We start from the raw sequence: 23,070 nt of genomic DNA on the forward strand, positions 1-23,070 counted from the left end.
AAATTTCAGCATGAAGTGCTGTGCATTCAAGGATTGTCTTGTGGATAAATTAAAGGTGCAAACTGAGTACTGTAATGTGTTCAGACCCAAATAGCATCCTTATATATAGCATGTAAGTGCTGGAAATGTGTGAGCACATGTTAACACCTAATATTCTCGGCTCTCTGCACACTGCTACACATCTTTATACACTTTAGCAAACTGTTGAATTAAAAAAGGAATTATTGATTAGAAGATATTGCAGTTGGTGTGCAATGTGGCAAGAACCTTTTGACATGGCTAAAACCTCATGGTTGGACACCCGGGTGCAATTTCTGTAGAGTTGGACGAACACTTTGTGGTGCAGTAAGTTGCACTGCAACTGCATGACAAAAGGTTATGTGCTACCTCCACTTCTCTAGAAACAACAGTAACTCTGGTTAACTGAAGCACTCTACAGGTGGAGAATCTTTCCATTCAAGTCAATGGAAGCAACTGGCAGCTTAAGGTTGGCTAAAAGCTACATGTTGCATCCAGGAACCTCATCTTAACGTAAATATAAACGTAAATGCAAAACAATTCCTAACTGTTCAAAGAAGTTGAATTAAAGCGGTTAGGATCACATTTTTAGCATGCAGTAAAGTCTTGCATGTTTATAGCTGATAAGCCGCTGTATATCCTAAACATCAGTCATTGTTTTGTTTAAAGAAATTACTTGTTTGTTTGGCTGTTTTTTTTAATCCTTATTGCATTTACATGCTGCCAATTTGCAGCCACTTTTTGTCTACACTTGTGTACTATAATGGTTGCATTAAGGGTCTGGGTAGCAGGATGATAGTTCATATGTGAATATGAACATGTATATGAATATGTGAATGTAGAAAGACAGAGGAGCAAAAGATTCACTCTTAACAGGAAGTGGGAGGCAGAATTACCAGATAAAAAAATGAAAATGCTGAATGAAAAATATTGAAAGTGACTTGACCACATTAAAGCTTTTATGAGATTTCAGTATTTATATACCTATTGAAGTTATATAAACCTAGAGAGAGGTAAATAGAGGTAAACAGATACCAATATACAGAGTTTGTGCCATACAATAGAACAATGATTGTCAGGTTATAAGGTATGGAAGTTCTTAATTGTAGCCACTGGAAGAACTTCATTTAATGCTACAGAGGACTGTCGGACTGCAGACATACTAATGGCATAGTAAGAGACCACAGACATGGAACAAGTATTGTTGGAGACTAAAGACTTGCTGCAGGAGACAGCCACAGATCACTTCCATTACAGCCCCTGTACAAATCAGCAATGGAAAATAATATTGGCGTTGTGCTCAAATCTAAACTGCATATGTGTTAACTGTTTAGAGCTGTACAAGGGGGTTGGTTTAGGGTTCAAGAACTAGAATGATCTCTTTGTTGCTGTAGGACAGGGGTGTCAAACTCTGCCCCCCTAAAAGAATTTTTGCCCCCAAAGGATTTCTAAATATGAATTGCACCTGGCCCTCCGCTGCATTGAAATAGCGCAGCTACTACAATTCCCGGCATCACTCGCATCTATAGACCAGTGGCCTCTCTGCCTATACGTGGCCCCGCATTGGACTGTTTTATAGACCCAGGGAATTGTAGTAGTGGTGCTGTTTCTCTATTATAGGCTTGTTCAAGGTTGAATGTTAAGCAAAACCTCTTTGTTTCTAAATGAAAAGGTTTTTTATCTAATGAGAAGGAAAAACGTCCTCCATTTTTTCAACAAACTTCAAGTTTGGCCCGCGACTTTGTCTAAGTTTTTAATTTTGGCCCTCTGTGTATTTGTTTCACACCCCTGCAGTAGAACAACCTGGATAATGTGGTTTTTAAAAATGGTCACCAAACTGTGGGTACCCCCCCAAAGGTAACAGATTTTATTTGTTCAATATTTTTTTTTTTTTTACATTTCTACAAGATACAACATGTGTTATTTAATGGGGTATTTAAGGCTAATCCATGCACAAATTTTTGTTGGATGTATTGCTTCCACAGAATGAAAGAGGTTGGTTGAATTATTAGAGAAGGGTAAAGAAAAACCGTGTAGAATACGAAGTGAAAGGGGTATAATGAAAATACACAGTTGTAAATAGAAGCTATACTTTTGGTTTGGGTTTTGTTTTTTGTGGTTGCCTATTTTATGATACATAGCTTTCATAATCAGTTGTTTGCTATGTTGTAGCAGTAATAATCAATGTTTTCACCTACATAACCTATTACAACAGAATTGCTAATTTTGTACAAAACCTATTGCATCTGTGTACTGTAAGCAGAATGTTTACAAATCCCCAAAAATATGTTGGTGCTTTAATAATGGCTTCTTTATTAATCCTGTGTCATGATAAACTAACTTGAATTAAAATCGGATTAAAAATACATTGTGAAAAAACAAAATGCTTGGAAAACGAAACGGTGACACCGCAGCTTGGCACAGGGTTTGCTCTACTTGGTGCCATGGGAAAATCTGTATACTGTAAATCCCAGGAGTTAGATCTGTGTTACTTGCACCTTGTGCACTTGTACTTACTAACATTTGGGAACTTATTGTCACAAAATGTGTTGTGATAATGCTAGGTTTTTATGGTTTCTGCTGTGGGTTCTGTTCATAATGCTGTATTATTATCTTTTGTTAATGATTGTAAGATCTCATGCCTGGTAATTTATACTAGCTATAAATTACTCAAAAAAAAAAACAAACAAAAAAACAGCATTTCTCCAATTTGGACTATCACTTGCGATTATAAGACAATTTCAGTGACCAGCACTGAAGGAAACCACTAAGAAAAAACGTCATTGTATTTTTCCCAAAAAGGAGAAGTATTTCTACCCATTTATTACTTTAATATTTATCCATCCTAGACACAAGAGTAAACATAGCTCCTAGTTAATGTTTGAACTTCACAGCCTTGGGACAACTTCCATTTTCCTTTTGAACAATTTCAACTAAACTGAGCTTCTAGAATTGTGTGTATGTCGGTGCAATCGGTTTCTGACAAATAAGGAGGAAATGAGGGGGAGGATGGCTTAATTACCCTTTTTCCCAATCTCCGGGGCAGTTTTCAGCCCTACTATAAACTTAAAAGAGCCATAAACCTGAGCAGTTCAGACTCTACATATAGTAACATGAATAAGCAGAGATTACAATCAATGAAAATCACCATTCCTTAATGATTAGCAATAATTGGGCAGCAGAAATTTAGCCGTAGCTTAGTCATTCCTTTTCTCCAAGGCATTTCTTTTGGCTATTATTGCAGTTAATGACAAAAGGATTCATGTTAAGGTTTAGATGGTGGGAAGGGGCAGCTTTAACATTCACTGGGAATCCAAAGATCTAAATTTTTTAATTTAATTTGCCTTGGTCTCTCTATCTGATCAGTGGTAATCACTGAAGGTAACTATATATGCATTTTTGTGACTTGCTTTTTTTAACGGCATGCATGATCAAGTTGTGATTTAAAAATACAAAATCCGGTACCTTTTTAATACCCAAAGTATAAAATGAAGTTCATCTGCTATCGAGCTTGCATGTTCAAAATAATAATATAGACAGTTCTATAGCATTCAAATTCTGACTAGAAGATGGGAGAACTATTTCTGTTCTGAATCTACTAGATTGTAAGCTCTTTGGAGCAGGGTCCTCTCCTCCATTGTCACTGTCTGTATTTGTTTGTCATTTGCAACCCCTATTTAATGTTCAGCGCTTCGTAATATTTTGGCGCTATATAAATCCTGTTTAATAATAATAATCAATATAAAAGAAGCACACTGTCCTGACAATTTATTATATGAATAAATTTCCTTTGCTTTAACCAGCTATGGTTTTCTAAAAATGACAAAATATTACAAGGAATCTAGATTCTATTAACTCTCTGCGGCTTTATATTCTCCTTTACCCATACTGATAATGAGCTACAAGGTAGAGTTAAGGTAGAGAATTGTTTTTAAATTTCTATTTATAAATAAATTACCTATGTAATGATGGTTGTACTTTCCAGGTGACAGCGGTTCTATATCTACTATATTCCATTTTCAGATGGTGTCGGTGTGCTATTTAACTTGGAATGTGAGTAGACCAAGCTGAAGTGGCATTTCCTGCTGTCAGCCTGAGTTTCTATATTAGAATGTTAAGTAAACAAGAAAATCCTAACTACAGACATTAGAATAACTGTTTTTAGGACCCTTTTCCATATTTGAGGAGAAAGCAAGTATAGTTTTATAGTTAGAAAAAGCACAAAAATAAATTGGCCCAGATGTTGTATTGTCCCTAGGCAGAACCTGTGAATATTGTGACTGATGTTCCACCATGTTTTCACATGAAATGAAAAGAGCCGATTTAGCAGGATTACGGTACAATGCTAGCAAACATTTTTTTTAACCTCCTTGTCTTTGCTTTTCTTAAAGGAATCAGAATTTGATCCAATGAAATTTAGAAGCATTATTGAATGTGAGAAGCCAAATAATGATTTGAGCAGGTTCCGTGGCTACATGTGAGTATTGTTTGCATATACTTTTCCAGAGAACTTTCTGCTGATTTAAAGACTCATTTTCAAGACTTGGTAATAAGAATAACACAAAAATCATGTTACATGGCAGGGTTAGGAATGATCTAAATATGTATAATTCAGAGTTGTAGATGTGGACCTGCAGCTATCTCTAGATACGTCCAGTTCTGTACTTCAGTGGTGTCCAGTCCAGTTCTGTACTTCAGTGGTGGCTTTATAACATTTCTCAGGATGAGTTTCCTAAAACTTAACAATCATGAATCATGTGTGTTGAAACAACTACTTGTAGTCTCCATCCGAAGCATGTTGGACAGGTAGATCAATCAGGAGCACAAATGAGTGATGGAACAAAATGCTGTCAACATATGTAAATGGTCCCTGAACCCTTCTGGTCCCAGAATTCTATCTCCACCACCTCAGACAGTAGAACTGGATTTATTGGACCAGAACCAGACATTAGCATAAACTATGATTTCCAAGAAGTTTTCCTGATCCATTCGATTACTACACTGGAATGTGAACTCAAGAGACTTCTGATTGTGAACACTGTGTGCTTGTAGCTGTACATATGACTTGCATCAACTGGATTCTTCTCTTTCCTACACCCTTTGGGCACAGACCAAAAATTGGGGTGTGCTCTGAGAAATGGGTTGGAGTAAAGATCTTCATCCTAGCAGCCTGAAATGCTAGTGCAATTTTGTCAAATGTAAATAATTAGTTTGCATTCCTGAGTTTATTAAAAGTGTCTTAGGGCAAAGCCTAATGCTTTTTGATTGGTGTATAGATGTTTGCACTTTGGATGGCTCTGCTAAATGAAAGACGGTAAAAATAAAACAAACAAAACTAATTAGTTGCATCTGTGGCAGTTCACATGTCTTTATCTTTCTTTCCAGCTGCAGTATACACTGCAGTCCAAAATGTCAATATTAAGTAGTCATTATATCTACCAGTTTTTATTTGATACTAGAGAATTTAAGGGCAATTGCAAATTCCAGCAAAGTGCATCATTTTCATACATAGATTTTTAACTTGGACTTAAAAAAAAGTGAAGAATTGATTTGTTGAGAAACATTTTTAACTGGTTATTGACTATAAGGTGCAATCAACATTGTGTTGGTGTGATTTGGTGATGCTGCTCCTATTTTCCTAACGTAGCCTCTAATAAGAGAAAGAAAAGTGCTGCATTTCCCTAGATGGCCGCATCCACAAGGAGACACTGTGCAGAACAAAGCAAGTTTGTAATCAATACAGATCAGCTGAACCACAAGAGAAAAACCACAGATGACACTGGCTACCTACCCCGTATTATAATATGTACAGTTTACCTTCTTAATTACTACACAAAATGGGAAAAAAAAATAAAAGTTTAAAAAATTCTTAAAAACAAAAAAAAAGTTTTTTTTTTTTTCCCAAATACAATTTTTAGACTGTGGTCAGACTAACAGTTAGGTTGCAGTTCAGTTACTGCTTCCTCTATCTTCATTAGTGTCTCACCCGTGGCAGCCTTTAGAGAATGAATGGGGGCAACAGTGAGTGGTTCAGCAATTTGCCTGCTGCCACTTGCTGTGAAATGTTCAAATGCCGCTACTTAAAAACCAGCAGTGCAAGCAAGATGCCAGCTGCTGGGAAATGCACAGTAATGTTTATTACCTGCTTCCATTCTGAAGGTAACATTACACTTGTCATGTTGCTTTACCTGCCATATCACTATACTGCAACAGTTCCCTTTTTTTTTAAAATCCGTGTATTGTAAAAATTGCCTAAATTACTAAAGCTGATGTGTTGTCTTGGTTGCAAACTTTATTTTTGTATTCTAGGGTTCATAAAAATGGAAAGAAATCTGGTCTTCACAAGGAAAACCTTCTGTTACGTGGCTGCACTCTAAGGAACACAGAGGTCGTTTCTGGCATTGTTGTCTATGCAGGTACAAATTTTTTACCAACATTTTAGCTAGTGAGAAACACATGCATGCACACTACGTTTAGAAAACTCATAAGTAGCAAATCTTTTTTTCTTTTTTTCTTAATAATGTGATTTTTTTGCCTTTGACAAAAGTTGTCTTGGGGAATGTGAACAAGGATGTATTTCAGCTTTTATCAACCATTCTTACTATAAAAAAACCATTGAAAACAATGTGTACAAGCTCCTTTTATTATTTTTACCTAATTTAAAAGATCAGCACAAAAGTGTACCTAACAAGTTTGACACTCTTTTTCAAATATTTTTAACACCCCCCTCCAAACAACCACCTAACTTTTATAATGGCAAATATCATAAAATGAGTTGGGTTGCTATTCTGGGTTGATCATTAATTAGAACAATCGTCCCATCCAACACATTATATAGTTCTATGGTCCTGTCTCTATAACTTTATCCCTTTAAATACAAATGTGTTAACAAATCTTAATAAATATTAATAATGGCCATAAAAGTAATGCAAAAAGTAGTGAAACATTTAGTGTCTGTTTACATCACTGTTTGGTGGAGAAATGTTCTTTTACATTATTAGTGAGGTGCTCAAATACATTGGTGGTCAGAATAAAGATATCCCCTAACACTGGAATAGTTTTCCCTTTCATTGGTGGCCAGTAGGATAGACGCCCCGATACATTGTTGGTTGTTGGGAGAGTTTCGTGCATCCATTGGTTGTCAGTAAAAGAAATGCCCTGCTTCAATTCACAAGGTATCAATTTCTGAAAGAACCCCATGGTTCATGGTAAGATGTGTTGAAAATGGCTGGTCTTTGCAGTTTAATGTAGACCTATACTAAAAGAATGTAATCTGCCATTGTTGACCTAGTTTTGATGGGTGTTCTGTTCCCCAGCCTTAAATTCTTCCAGAAACACTGGCTCAAAATGAATATGCATTTATTGTATTCAGTTAATTGCAGCACAACTCGTGCTACATTTGGTTGCATGCTTTTATCAGGTGTGTAATGGACACCACTGAAGTCCAGAATTTGGCTTTATATCCATGTAAGTGGCATTTTTTTAGCATGAGCTACAGTTATGGCATCTTTTAGAATCTCTCAGTATTGGCTCACTTTAAAGTCTATTTAAATTTTGCCATTCTAGATAGCAGATGAGGTGAACCTCTGTGTACACACAGGGGAGGTTCACTTCATTTATCCTGGTGATCATTGTCACCAAGACTTGAAGTGAGGAAGGATCCAAAATACTGAGCTGTCACAGTAACAGGAATATGAAGAATATCTTTCAATAGGCACACTAGTTCTGATAACAAGTAACAGGGAATTTTCATCTCTTTGGTGTTACTTTCTCTTGCTTCCTTTTATGTCTAGAGGGCAGAAAGTGAAGCATTCCTGGAATTGGTCACACATTACATAAAAGACCCCCAAAATTCTGCATCCTAACCATTCCTTAATCCAGTTCCAGAAATGTTTTAAATGTGCTTTGAATTCATTTCATGTTTATTTTTTGTGGTTTGACCCTGTAGATGACCTATCTAACAAACATAAAAAATCTCAGGGCAAAACACATTATAAGCAAGAGTGATAGGTTGTTGCAAAAATTTCACATTAAACATGGCTTATTTAAGAATGCTTACAGCGAATACTTCATAGGGAAGAAGCTGACATAACTTATTTGTTGATAATTAGGTTTAATTGCCTTAGTGTAGCCCATAAGCAGTGATGTTTTTAGGCCTAGATTCATGTTGTTTTATAGGCCCTTTATGGACTTTTCATCTTCATGGATAATAAGGTATTTGTTTTTTTTCAAAGGTCATGAAACCAAAGCTTTGTTGAACAACAATGGACCTCGCTATAAACGTAGTAAACTCGAGAGACAAATGAACACAGATGTCTTCTGGTGTGTGCTAATTCTCCTAATTATGTGCCTGCTTTCTGCTGTAGGTAAGGATTTCTTTTCATCAAGGCTGCTAATGTTAATGCACTTGCTATCTCTATTCTGTACCTCAAACACACAGCCATGCCTTCTGGTTAACAAACAGCAAAAAGTTAAAATGTTTACTTACACATTGATGAGGTACAAAGCAGGGACTCTTCTTTTAGACATCTAATGAAACCAGAAAACATTGACATTTAGTATTCATGCTTATGTTACAAGTTTGATGTTCTGCTGTTTGTAGCACGGCTTTCTCCAGCAAGGAAACTAGTTTAAAATAGTCATTGGGGACAAAAAAAAGTGCTGTGTCACTGCTGACCGAAGCGGTAACCTTTTATTAATGTAAGATTACATTGATTAGTCGTGTATAATAATATACTCTTTCTGACCTTGCAGTCATAACATTCCGTAATCGCATTAATGATTTTAACTGCCATTAGGACCCCAGCAGCTCTTTGAGGTCTGGGCCATTATCTGAGATCAAGTGCAGTTAGCCAGACTAGATATTAATGGCAGCGTGACCATTAATACTCAAATTTTTGGTTAAAATATATTTTTGACAATACCACGTCTTTGAGTAACTAATTTCAGGGCTGAGTATTAATTCACATGTCCTTATATATGCTATAGCAAGTTATGAAATAGTGGTTGCAAATCACTTAATACTACCATTATATGTAACTGGAACGAGTCATTTAACAGTGACAGGTTAGGTCAGTTGAAAAGAAAATAGATATTTTGTTAGTAAATATGATTTGCCTAGTTTTGTGCAGCACAAGGTGCTTATTCATTTGGACACTTCAAATGACATGCTCCAAGAGCTTTGCTTTATAGTTACATAATGCAGAAGAGAAATCACCCTCTAAACTTTGTCCTTCCTTGAAAGGGCTCCAATGTGAATTCTACTTCCTGGGTCCTATTTCTATAGTACATTCTGCAAAAGTATGAATGAAAAAAATCTATATAGGGTAAAATTGCCTTATGTTCTCTAGAGGGAGCATTTTCACAAATACTGTCACGGCCTTTTGAATGTGGTCAGGCCAAGGACATTTTTTCATTCATCTTATTAGTAGGACATTCCTATGGCAGACCATTGTTCATAGATGTTTCAACAAGAATAGACTGATGGATATCTTCTGGTAAGGGAACAGTTCGTACAACACTGGACCAGCCACATTTCCTGATATTGCTACCATATAGACGCAGTACACTTAAAGTTAAAACTCCACCCATTCTGGCTAATAAAAACAGACAAAGACTCCAAAAGTAGAAGTATACTTGGTAAAGATAGAAGTGCCAGCAGGGGAGGGAAGCATGGACACTGCAGTGTTGGAAATGGTTCCTTTTGGCAAGTAAATCTGGCATAGTATACACATTTGCTTTGAATACTTATGGCAAAAAACTTTCAGAAGCCCAAATCTTTGGTTTAGTTTTCCAAAGGATAGTATACACCATCATGACAAGTTGTTTAAGAAATCTTTGGCTAGTATTTAATTGACAGTCTTCAGGATTGATTCAGGTTTTGGATTATTTATCTGTAGATATTTGCTCTGTGTGTCAGATTAGAGCTCATGGATTGTCTTCTCTCAGATTTCCTAAATTTGTGTTGTCAGGCATTTTTCTCTAATCATTCCTGGGCATTGCCATGTCTGTACATGTTTTTAATGATGATGTAATGGCACCTTTTGTTCTTTGGGATGGAATTTAATTCTGTCCTGTGCTAGCATGTTTCACTTATTAAACTTGAAATCTTTTACACACTGCTTATCTATTCTACTTTATCTTCCTTTATTTTTACCTTTACACATTGTGATGGTGAACTTTTTTAATGATTTAAAACATTCAGTTTTATATTTTGTAGGTATAATTTCTGAATTATGCCTGTATCAAAGGTCCCTGAATTCTAGTCATTTAGTCTTTTTGTAGGTTGGGTTTTTCATATTTGATGTAGCTTTAGATTTCATAGGCCTATGACTGATCACCATGGCTGATCAAGTACTTGGTTACTCAGCAATGTCATTTTCTTTTACATTCAATGATTAGGAATCTTTTAAACATATACAATCTGTTTCATAATTGCAAAAAATTTTATTTACAAAGATGAAAATGGATTTTTTATTGGATAGTCTGAAAGAGCAGCACCAGTTAGTAAGGTTTACTAAAGCCACACACATTTGTAAGGTACAAACTTTTTTTCTGGTGAAGGTCAGTCGAAAAGGTGAAGGTCATCACTCAAAAACATCTTTGCGGCTTCAGAAGCCAAATGCCTAAATGCAAATTTGAAACTTCAAATATATTCTATATTATAAGCAGAGTAGGAACATTTTGCTGCACTAAGAGATTTATTTCATTTCTACTCACTATGTTTTTTGTTTTTTTTGGGCAGGTCATGCATTATGGGTATGGCAATATGGAGATAAGAGGCCAGTATTTGATGTCCTAGGAACAGATGGAAATTATGTAAAGCCCCTGCTTTCTGCAGTGTATTTATTTTTCACTATGATCATTGTTTTACAGGTAACTTTTAAATAATTTTATAATGAACATAAATACAAATGACAGGTTTTAGTTACCCATGTAGTTAATTGTCCATTGTGTGCATATCAATTTCTCATATTGTCCACATACCGCCTTGCCTATTCTGTTCATCATCATTAGTAGTAGGTGATGGTACTATATGAGTTATATAGTTTATTATATTTTTTTCCCAGCAACCAGGTGTGTATTAGGACAGTTTATTAACCTTATTAGATGGTCTCACGGTTCTCTCCACACCATCGGGATTGCAAATTACATTGTTGCTTTACGCTGATTTAGCCAGTCACGCAGTCGGTTGGAACAACTGGTACAGATGACATGTGGAGCCCAAGATTTATCCTGGTCACCAAGTGGACAGCCGAAATAAAATTGTATATCTTTTTAAGTTCTGTGGTAATTTGGCGACGTGCTTTCGTCGTAAATGAACCACACGCGTAACAAACTGCCTGGATCATTAAGGCAATTTCTAAGCATGATGACAATGAAATAGATCGCAGTTAGTTCGGTCTCTAACCTTAACAAAAGAAAACTGTCCTTAAATATTGTAATATGTTAAGGCTATTTATAACGAATTTCACACAATATATAATTAGTTGCATCACAAAAGGTGTGCTAGAGAAAAACTGAACACCGTTTTGAAATCTGAATCAAAAATACTACAAAGCCCACATCAAATAATATCTGATGAAAATGACATGTTGACCTGTGCAATTAAACATTTTCATTGAAAATCCAGATTGATTATAGTGCTGATGGTCAGTTTGGTTTTCAACAAAGCCAGTTAATTTATTGAGGATCCTGGACTCCAACATAAGAAACTGCATATTTAACTAATTTGAAGTTGAACTGGCCAAGATAGTTGTAAGACTGTTCTAGCATTCCACCTATTATCCAGGTAAACTGCACATTTTACTCAGGTTTGGACTACTGCACCATCAGAGAAGCCTGTTCTTGCCTGGTGGTCAGGCAGCAGCATTCTTCTGAGATCAGCTCAAACAAGTGCAAATGCTTTAACCCCTTCAAAGGTATAGGGATTTTTTTGTACAGTGATTTGTACTTTCATTATAAAAAGAGCTGTACTGACTTATTCATTCATATTTTTGTTTGCTTAAATAACAGGTGCTCATTCCAGTGTCCCTCTATGTTTCCATTGAAATTGTTAAAATTTGCCAAGTTTATTTTATTCATCAAGACAAGGACCTGTATGATGAAGAAACAGACTCTCGTCTACAGTGCCGTGCCCTTAACATCACTGAAGACCTAGGTCAGATACAGTATATATTCTCTGACAAAACTGGAACACTAACAGAGAATAAAATGGTTTTCAGACGCTGCACTGTCTCTGGAATAGAGTATTCTCATGATGCCAACGGTAAGATAACTTTGTTTTGGAAACCAAAAGTAAATGTGTACAAGTCAAACATTCCAGAGCAAGGTAGCTCTTCTGTGTTTACCACTGCAAATGTGGTCACCGTAAAGACAGTTATTTTTTAGGATGTGGTCGGTATGCTGACACTTTTTGCTTTACTGCTGCATAAACCTTAGAGTATTGACAATTATAGGCTGCTTCATTCACTGGTCTTTTTAGCATTCAGAGACTTTCTGCAGCTAGAGTTCATTACTTTGCCTTGCCTCACAGTGAAGTCTTGATTCTCCTGTTGGAACAGTCCATCAGCAAGCATTGCAAGACCACCCTGTACCATCACTAGCAAGAAGTCTTTAAAGATTGATTTCCAAAAAATACTGACTCCATAGGACATAAACCTGCTCCAATTTAACATAAAAAACTGTGTGAACTTGGGACTGGTCCAAGAGTAGCACATTCTGTTAAAATAAGGTTTGATTCTAAAATACAGACTAAGCCAAGTTGTACATATAACACGTACCATGACACAATAATACATATTTAAAACTGTCAAGGTTTTGTACTTTGTATATATTGAGTTTAATATTGCCCTTTATTAATCATGGCACAGTGGAAATTTAGCATAAAGGAATAACCTTACTGTAAACAAACAGTTGTTGGCAAGCCAGTTAAATATTCTGTTTTTGTGCAAGTTAACATATCAGTTACAGCATAATCTGAGCAGATCTCGAATAGCAAAAAAGCCTCAGGCAGCCTTATGATGAAAACCTTAATTTCTCCATTCACATTAGGGATTCAATTTGTGGGACAAATGCATAGTAAGCTACCTGAGCATCCCCGCTATCCACAAAGCAGAGCCATCTGTGCAACTAATGTTTCAGCTGTTGGTTCTCTTTTGCGCACTCCATTGCCCCGTGAGATGGGCATCTGTTTTACTTTTCTCTCATTGCCAAAGCAGGGCTGTGCTGGCTTTATTATTAGACATTGCTGCTGCAGCAATAAATAAACAAGTGCGTTATTTGGTCCCTGTTTTTCTTCATGTCAGCAACATTAAATTTATACCAGGAAATTTTTCCCCAACTACTGATGCATTTCTGTGCATTAAAAAGTTGTAATTTGAGTGTTTTATCTCAACAACAAGACCTTCATACAGCAAGCCTCCAATTTTTATTACTTTTCAAGGAGTCTGTATGTGGGGTAAAAACACAAAAAATCTATGTGGAATTTGGTATCTGATGCCCAGAAGTAAAATTTATTGACATTTATTTTTAAGAAATATTTAGCAGTGTTTGTAATATGCTCATACTCTTTGCATTATTTTATATACTGCAGTGATGACATTTTCAAGTTTTTGTTATTTATTTAGTTCCTGCAGTAGGCAATTTTAAAACCTTGGTTTCAGAGTAATTTGTAAGGGTTACCTCCTATTAATGCCTATTTTTTGGAGTCACAATTACAATCACAGTTATTTAAAAGATAATAGAATGGTTTGACATGATACATTTTATTATAAAACATAGTCAAGTATCTGAGCAAGTTTGACAAAGGGCCAAATTGTGATACCTGGATGAGTCAGGGAATCTCCAAAATGTCATCCCTCATGAAGCTTCTTTTTACGAAAAGTAGATGGATCCATGGATGGGGCACCAGTGAACCCTGCGACAGGATAGGAAAAGCTAACCTGTTTGGTTTGATCACACATGAAAGCTACCATTGCACAAATTGCTAAAAGTAATTCCTGGGAGAGAAATGTGTCAGAAGACACAATGCATCCCAGCTTGTTTAAATTGGGGCTGCAGAGTCACAGACCTGAGGGAGTTTCCATGCTGACCCTTTCCACCATCGAAATTGAGCATCACAACTGCTCCACTAAGCAATGGAAGATGGTGGACTACTCTAATGATTCAAGCTTTATTTCATGTTACATGGATGCTTGGGTTTGTGTGTGTTTATCTGGGATGAGTTTACAGCAGGATGCAGTATAGAAAGAAGGCAGGCTGGCCAAAGCAGTTTGATTTAAAGGATCTGCTGCTAACTTCATAGTTTCCGTACCACAGGACTGCTTCAAAGGTCTTCTGGCGTCCACTCCTAAAAGATTCAGATCTGTTTTGGCAGCATAAGAGGAACCTATAAATATTAGGCAGTTGGTTTTAATGTTTTGACTGTTCTGTATATTGTTGATTTGGATGTTTCAGTGCTTTGAATCTCTCACCAAGAACCAGAATGATGATCACATGGTTATTTGTACGCCAGCACTTTCCGCACCCTTGTTTCAGTGTTTGAGAAATATTTACGCCAGAAACTGCAGGGCAACTAGGGGGACAACAATGGTAGCCTTTTAGGAAACTGTGCTTGAGCTCCATTTGAGTTTTTAGTGTCTGTTTGTGTCCAGCAAATGTGTTTCCTTTGAAAATGGATGATCTTTAAATTTATTTTTGAATGAAAGTTCTTACAAGCCCTGTGGTATTAATAGATGTCTTCCTCACCATAGTCCACATTGCCAGCATATTGACAGAATCACATATATCGAATACAGAATCAAGTATATGTCATTGGTTTGTCGGTGCTGGTGATTAAGTATTGCCCACCCGACATAAGGTTTGCTTAATATGGTGCAAGTTGTGCTCCATTTGTATGTGTTGTGTAGCTGATCCTGCAGGGGTTTTGGTTTAAACTTTGCCTTAGGCACAGTGAAGCCTGACTAAAGATTGTGCATTAGTGTATTACATATCCTATTTATTAGTAGTATAGTATAAATTACTGTAGGAATTGACCCAGGCAATATACAACGTGCCCCCTTTTCCAAGCTTGCAGCTTTTAAATAGCATTAAGGTATGAAGATACAGAGTGTGTTATACATAGCAGATTCTATTTCAGGCTCACCTCAGCCCTTCGTCAGACTATAAAAACATTCAACAAAAAAACACATTGAACACATTGAAATTACAGAATGCACAATATACGAGGAGACCAGAAAGGACCTTGGTTGCCATGGCTACAGTTTATGCCATCCATCTAAATAATGGGCACCGTGAAATAAACCTAACCAAGCATAGTGAAAAGAGAACCCTACAATACAAACACAAAATGGTGTCAAATACCACACATACATAAAGATATATATACAGTCATAAAAAATCAAGTTTTCTTTCACCACACACATCAATCAGCCAAAATAATTTAAACCAGGTAAATACCACTGATTATTGTGTTAAAATGGGATCTGCCAAGGGTTTGGGTAGAAGAGCGGGGAAGCAGCAAGTAAACAGTCAGTTCTTGCAGGTGATGTGTTTAAAAAAAAAAAAAAGGCTAGTGTAAGGTTCCCTGTGATATTGACAAGGCCCATTTGTAATGGTTTTGTGGAGGTTTTCCTGCTACTTGGTGATTTGTACCCAGCAAAAGTGGTCCAGGGAAAGACAGCCTGTGAATTGTTATTGCTACCCAAGACTCATTGATGTGCCTGAAATGAAAGGGTTTGCCTTGGGTTTTGCTTTATTTTCTAAAATAAAAAAATGCAATGCAATGGTGCTATTTCTGCACTTATGACCATCAATCCCATAGTTGCCAAGTTAGGTCAATGAAATTGTGACATAAGGTTGAGTATATATTACGTGAAACAGTAGTAATTTTAGACTTTCCTTTTCCTACTTTTCATTCTTTCAGTAGTAATAGTAGACTTATTATTCATTCACATTTCTATATTTCCTATGAACTATACTCCCGAATTGTCAATCTGACTTCAGGTGCAATCTAGTTACTTGAATGTTTTCTGTTCACAGCAAAACGATTAGCAGCCTATCAAGAAATAGATTCTGAAGAAGAAGATAATGGACCAAAAGCAGCAACACTTCCCAGAAGGGACAGCAGTGGCAGCCATCACAGTATAAAAGCTGTTCACAGGAGTCAGAGTACCAAGACCCATAGGCGGACTGGAAGCAGGGCAGAAGCTATGAAGGCCAGTATTCTTTCAAAGCACACAGCCTTCAGCAGTCCAATGGTATGTAGCAGTGAATGAAGCCATTCACTAAATTCTCAATATCCATATTTGTAATAATAATTTTTGCAATAAATTGGAGCTTTAATCTAAGAAGTATTCCAGAATTGTGACAATTTCACACTACTGTCTGCACCAATAGAGTGGGGGGTCAAAACCTGTACCTCTGTTACAGTAACTGAGGCCTGCAGTGTGAGGTTTTGCCTGTAGGTGGAGCCCAGAACTAACAAGTTATGCTTTGACTTTTTGCATATACTTAATATTAATGAGACTGGAAGAACACAGGCGGTGTTATTCAGAGGTTTTTCTATGAATACCCTCTACTATATTACAATATTGTATTGTAATTAAAACAGTGTTGCATACATAGCCATACACGCTATCTATTGTTTTTGCAACCTTTATTTAATCATTTCTAATATTTAAAGATACTTTAAGCAAAGTTATCATTAATAAACAGGATTTATATAGCGCCAACATATTATGCAGCTCTGTACATTAAATAGGGGTTGCAAATGACATGCAGATACACACAGTGACAAAGTTGTTCAATAATCAATAATTCAATTCAATAATACTGAATAGACATGAATTCTTTAATAACTTACAGTTTGCACAGTGTTGTGGAACACTGCGTGTATGTGTGTGTATTTATTAATGCAAAAAATGGAGATAAATATATAATACAAACTGTTTAATTTATTCCTAAGGAAAAAGATATCACGCCTGACCCAAAGCTTCTAGAAAAAGTCAATGATTGCACTAAAGCTTTGACGATTGTGCGAAACCACGAAGATCTCCTCTCCAGGGTCACTCCAGAACTTATGGACGTGTTTGACTTCTTTGTCGCTTTGACTATTTGTAATACTGTTGTTGTAACTTCTCCAAATCAGCCTAGACAAAAGGTAATATAAGTGGACAGATTTTTTTATCCTGTATGTATGCATTTTGTCATTGTTGTCCATTGTTGTAACTCCCTCGCTACATCATCCTGGCTTGGCCAATCAAAATGTAAATACTGTTGTTACCTGCTTGATTGCTGCCCTGCTTTCAGACATTGTTGAGTTTCCAATGGTACTTTAACAGTTACTAATTGCTTCTTGTATTGTATGTCTTTCCTCCTCACTACCTGTTCCAGTGACACCTAGAATGGAAATGCGAGAGTGAAGATGTCAAGTACAGAAAGACAGAGAGCAATAAAAACTTTTTTAAACTTCCAACCTTTCCCCAGCATATAAATGTGCTTTTGTTGCAATTTCTTATCCAGTAAACCCTCTTATACTAGGACTTGTACTATTGTTTATGTAAAAGAAATCCAAACTAAAGGTACATTTTTAGGATACTGCTTTGGCAAGATGAACATTTCTAATTTTTCTTATAATATAGCAAATTTTGTGTGATGGTTGTGGGTTATTTAAATGTCCATAATAAGTTAAAATCCTTTTTTTCTCTTTAAAGGTTCGAGTTCGTTATGAACTGAAATCGCCTGTAAAGACCATTGAGGACTTTATCCGTAGGTTTACTCCAAGCCGACTAACTTCAGGATCCAATAGTAGCAGTTCATCAAGTCTGGCCACTAGCAAATCTATGCAAAGAATTGGATCCACCATTTTGTCCTCCAGCTCAATTGAAGGCAATTTTACAAAGTTAGAAGGAAAATTCCCTGGATCTCCACAGACTATTGGTGGTCAGGACTCTCAGCAGGGAGCCGGAATCCCAGGGGATGGACAGGAGGGAGAGTTGCGATATGAAGCTGAAAGCCCCGACGAAGCTGCTCTTGTATATGCTGCCAGAGCATATAATTTTTCTCTGGTCGGTAGACTGTCTGACCAAGTTGCCGTAGAACTACCACACTTGGGTAGACTAAGCTTTGAACTTTTGCACACTCTGGGATTTGACTCCACCAGGAAACGGATGTCTGTTGTTGTCAGACATCCACTTACAGACGAAATTGTTGTTTACACTAAAGGAGCAGACTCTGTTGTTCTGGATCTTGTACAGGCCTGTCCTAAAGGTAGGGGTCAGGATTTTCCTTTTACGATATGTAGGGATGGAGACAAGTTGGGGCATTTTTCATTAAATTTAGGGACAAACACTCAGATCAGTGTGCCTTTTGGCAGTGTATTTGCAACCCTTGCTCCAGTAATTTTGAGCAGCAAACAGCAACAAATTTTGGTAAGGTCAGCAACTAATTTAGTGAAACCATGAAGGGAAAAAATGTTTTACTCAAAAAATGTAATTTAGGGTCAGAATTTATTCTGGTAAATGGTGGTCTAGCTATCTTCTAATGGTAAGTCTGTTTTGCCAACCACAAAATAAATCTTTATTATGTAGAAGAATGACAGAAAAAAAGACAGGTTTTTTTTTATGGCAATAAATAATTATATTAAGTGAGATTTTGATACAGCATATTAAGTACATATAGTTATGTGGTACACATATATACAAAGCAAGGTTGGTCATTCCCATTTGTAGCCCAGTGGGAAGTGTGACCTTTGAGGTAGACAAAGTGTCCCTAATTACAAGAGTCGGGAGTATGGTAATGTTCCGTGTTTCGAAGCGCTTTGGCTTTCTCAGCAGTTTTGTGGAGAACGTTATTTAAAAGTTGTAGTAGGCTAGATAAATATATATGTGTGAATTCGCTATGTAGTCTCTAAAGGTACAAAAAAAAAAAAAGCACCACTCTATGCAGAGTTCGGCAGACGGAGGTATAAAGGTTCCTTTACTCACTACACAGAAGCGTCTCCGTCTGCCAAAATCTGCATAGAGTGTTGCTTTTTTTTTATGTTTCATCCTGATGAGAGACTACATAGCAAATTCACACAGTTTAGAAAAACCAAGGCTGGAATTTATTGTAAGGATTGCAAATTACTATAAATTTGTTCAGATTGTCTCCCTTCTCCTGCTTAGCTCTGTGAAGTTGTTTTGCTATTGTCCAACTAAAGCAAACAAAATCAAGAGCAAAATTCTGACTAAGCAGTAAGTGTTAATTATTAATGTTACATGTGGAAATGTACTTTTACTTTTCAAACAAGAACCTAACAATTTTTAAAGGTGTTCAGCTATGCTGAAGCAGTGCACCTATCCACTAATATTAAATACCTCTTGTAGAACCTTTGTAAGGTTTTTTTTGTGCACAATTTGGTGAGATTTCCCATGACTTGGCACGATGGGATATTCTCTAAAAACAAGGAAGAAATGGCAGCCGGGATGTTTGTAGATTGGGGTAAAGTTGCAAACTATGTGTGTTTTTTGTTGTTGCCTGTGCCTGTGACAAATGTTTCTTTTATTTCATCTCACATTGCCCCAGTAGGATACTGACAAAAAAGAAATCCTTACCATTCCAATATTTTCTCAATCCTTTCAAAACTAAAATGAAAATAAAAGCTTGAAAACCACTTGACCTCTACACACTTTTTCTGTAATAAATCACATGCTTGCCACTAGCAAACAAGCCTTTACTATAAATCCTTGTTCATCATTATGTTTCAAGTTCTTATTCACTGGTCATGTGTACTGTATACATGTAATTTGTGACTTCTTGGAAATGAATAGGAGAATTAAAAACTTGCTTGTGTGCCTCAAGGACACTGATCAGTGAATATTGACGTAAAAGTCCACAGCAAACAAAAACAGACTTTCAAGTACAACACATAATGCTCAACATTGTAAATCATAATTATCTCTATATATGAAAAAGCCCCCCTACAAGCAACCCTTCAAAATGTACTGTTAATGTCACTTAAAAAATATAGTATATAAATAGAAGACCCAGATTTTTGTTGGTTGAAGCAACAGGGATCTTTCCTGTAGACACCTTAAGGTCCTTGTATAATTGTGAGTGTGGTCATTTGCTTGCCTCACCCCAGTACCCAGGGTGGACCTTGGTGAAATCTCTTATTGAAACACAGATAGGTGTTTAGATATGGACAAATCTACCATGTTCACAAATATCAATCGACAGTGCACAAGTGTCATTTGTATGAACAATTAAGCAAATCTGATCTGGAGCATCCATTTGTCCTGTGGTTTACCCCACTCCATGATCGGAATGGCAGAATTATAGTAGACGCTGGTTGCTGTGTTCTTAGACTTTTGATTGAACCATTACCAATCAGAAAATTGGTCAGATCAGTTGAGAGCAAACTTGGCAGCACAACTGCTTGTGCCTACTAGGCCTCAGGCTAAGCATGTTGTAACTTCAACTGACCAGTTTGACTGATATTCCAATTGGGAGCAGTGAAAGTCCCAAATCATACCATAATCATGTATTAGATTCTGCCCTGTCATCCTTAATAGAAACAATTTGAAATTCCAATAGAATTTTATCACCTATTCGTACATACAATTCAGCTTGTGTCATAAATACACACCAATATATCCAATCTATCCATTACCATTAAAAACCCAATTAGAGTCAATTCAGATCCAATATTTTTATTACATCAGAAGTGAAATTCATGTGTGCTAGTTCTTTCCTTCCCAGAATTCCCAATGCTTAATCTACAAAAGTCTTCATCTAGTTGAGCATTTATTCCAAAAAATTAAGGCTGTTTGGTTATACAACATGGATCCAGTCAATATTACCAAATGCCACAAAGAAAGGAGAGTGTGTTTTGTTAATTACAGAAACATACCTACCATGCAAATCAACATAATTTCTTTTAATACATTGATTAGAAAGGAAATTTGTTCCCAGGTCACAGTCATGTGGGACCCATCTTTGAAACGGTTCCCAGAGCAGAAAGACAGGCAGATGGCATTCTGTGTCTAAAAATAACGGCAGTAGGTTAGTCTTACATGCAGATATCTCTAAATAAGCAAAACAGCACTACTTTGTTCATCTGAAGTTATGAGGACATTATTTTAATTCCAAGGCAATCATCTATATTGATTTAAGCATATAGAAAAGAGGCATAGAGGATGTGGAAAATGTGTGCTCACTATATTCTGACCAAAAGGACATCTGCACCTCGCTTCAGGGCTTTGTATTTTTTAGGAGTAATGCCAGTTATTCATTGGCTTGCCTGCAAAACCAAATTATGACGTTCAGCACATTACTGCATGTATTTAACTGAATGTGTCACAAAGAAAGCGTTAAAACTACAGATGATAAAAAGTATGCCTATGTGCATGATTAGGACTAACCCTGATGTCCACTTAAAAATCATGCTGTCATCACAAATAATATTGAATTGTTTAAAAGTTGCATCAAACATTATGCAGCGGATATTAGATTGATCAAACAATCATATTTGGGGGTTGCAGAATAACATCTAGCATTGGATTATATAACCTAGGTATCTTTCCTTATTGGGGATACCTGTACTATTGAAAAGCATGCATATTTGGAGGTTAGGGTAATTTTTGTAATATTGTGGGTGTGAATTTGAGCTCCATTCACACATAATAATCATACAACAGACAGTTCCAAACAGTTGATGTCCTTTACATAAACTGTTCCTACCTAAAGCTGGGGATGCTAAACCAAAGTTGCTTTGTGGTACTATTTCTGCTGTGTGAACAATGATTGTTTCTGTGGAATTATTTGAACTGTAACATGGTTTCAGATCCAAGGCAGCTGTCTTTGTGGTATAAATCACACAGAACAATTTATATTGCAACCAATTTTGTTTCTTAGAAATATACTAATTTAGCGATATGTTTATTTTTATTTAGACAATTCTGTGGGAAAGTACCAAAGAAGAATTCAAGCCAAAACTCAGAATTACTTGAACTGCTATGCAGTTGATGGATTGCGAACTTTGTGTATAGCTAAGCGAGTAAGTATTTGCAAGCCTTACATTCAGACAGTACATTTTTATGTTACAGTGAAACTTTTACGCCTATAAAGAAACAAGATATTGGAAAATATGTAAAAAACGAGGTTTTCTGCAAATATTTAGTTTATTGGATTTTCTTTTTTGCTTTCTATTTGTCTCTAGTTTAGGTTGCTTTCTTGGTTTATTCCCAAATGAAGTCATTCTGATGCCTGTAACTGTACTATAGATTTGCTTATTTATATGCTTCTGACATTATATTCTTAACAAAGTTTGTTACAATATAGTAACATAAATGCAATATACAGGCTACAATCTACAGTATTAGAGGTAATCTCTTTCTGATGATACATACACTGCCTGAGATCTGGGGTTGCTTCAGTTGGTCAAGTTTAGGGTCAGCAGCATTGTGCGCCAAAACTGGCTACTTGAATATACTTAATGATTGGGCTTTCCCATGTTTTGTTTTTTTTCCTCCCTGATGACATCGTCATATTCAGAGATGATAATTCCAGCATTCATCAGGCTCAAACTTGGAAAGATTGGTTCAGGGAATACAAGATAATTTTACACATGAATTGGCCAACGGACTCAGACCCTAACCCCTTTGACAATCTTTGGGGTGTACTGGGGAAGACTTTATGCAGCAGTCGGCCTCCCTCCCTCCTGTATCATCAATACAAAATCTTGGCAAAAACTAATGCAACTCAATGGAAATAAATGTTGTAACATTGCATACGCTTATCGAAATGATACCATGCTAAATGCATGCTGTAATCACTGCTAGAGGATCTCCATCAAAATATTAGATAGTGTGACTTTTTATTTTTATATATATTTGGCCAGTCAGTGTATATGGACTATGTATTTCCAGCAAAAGGAAGCTCTAATTGATGCCAAATACAAAAAAAAAAAAAAAAAAAAGCCCTAAATGCCGCACCGTTGGTTGGCTCAATGGCTAGCATGCTAGCATGCTTGCCATTTCAACTATAGGTCACAAATTTGTTGGTACGTTC

General features: G+C 36.4%; 1 protein-coding gene across 2 annotated transcripts in view; it reads left to right on the forward strand.

The window, feature by feature from the left end:
- ATP10A (ATPase phospholipid transporting 10A (putative)) overlaps window positions 1-23,070 on the forward strand; it is a 67,138-nt gene that overhangs the window by 26,883 nt on the left and 17,185 nt on the right. For both annotated transcript variants that reach the window (XM_072412947.1, XM_072412936.1), the window contains exons 3-11: window positions 4,410-4,495; window positions 6,328-6,434; window positions 8,253-8,384; window positions 10,763-10,893; window positions 12,034-12,286; window positions 16,060-16,277; window positions 16,985-17,179; window positions 17,733-18,288; window positions 21,954-22,057. In XM_072412947.1, the coding sequence (XP_072269048.1) occupies window positions 4,410-4,495; window positions 6,328-6,434; window positions 8,253-8,384; window positions 10,763-10,893; window positions 12,034-12,286; window positions 16,060-16,277; window positions 16,985-17,179; window positions 17,733-18,288; window positions 21,954-22,057 (1,782 nt within the window). The remainder of the gene's footprint in view (window positions 1-4,409; window positions 4,496-6,327; window positions 6,435-8,252; window positions 8,385-10,762; window positions 10,894-12,033; window positions 12,287-16,059; window positions 16,278-16,984; window positions 17,180-17,732; window positions 18,289-21,953; window positions 22,058-23,070) is intronic.

This window comes from Pyxicephalus adspersus, chromosome 1, assembly GCF_032062135.1.
Source record: "Pyxicephalus adspersus chromosome 1, UCB_Pads_2.0, whole genome shotgun sequence".
In the NCBI taxonomy this organism is placed as follows: domain Eukaryota; kingdom Metazoa; phylum Chordata; class Amphibia; order Anura; family Pyxicephalidae; genus Pyxicephalus; species Pyxicephalus adspersus.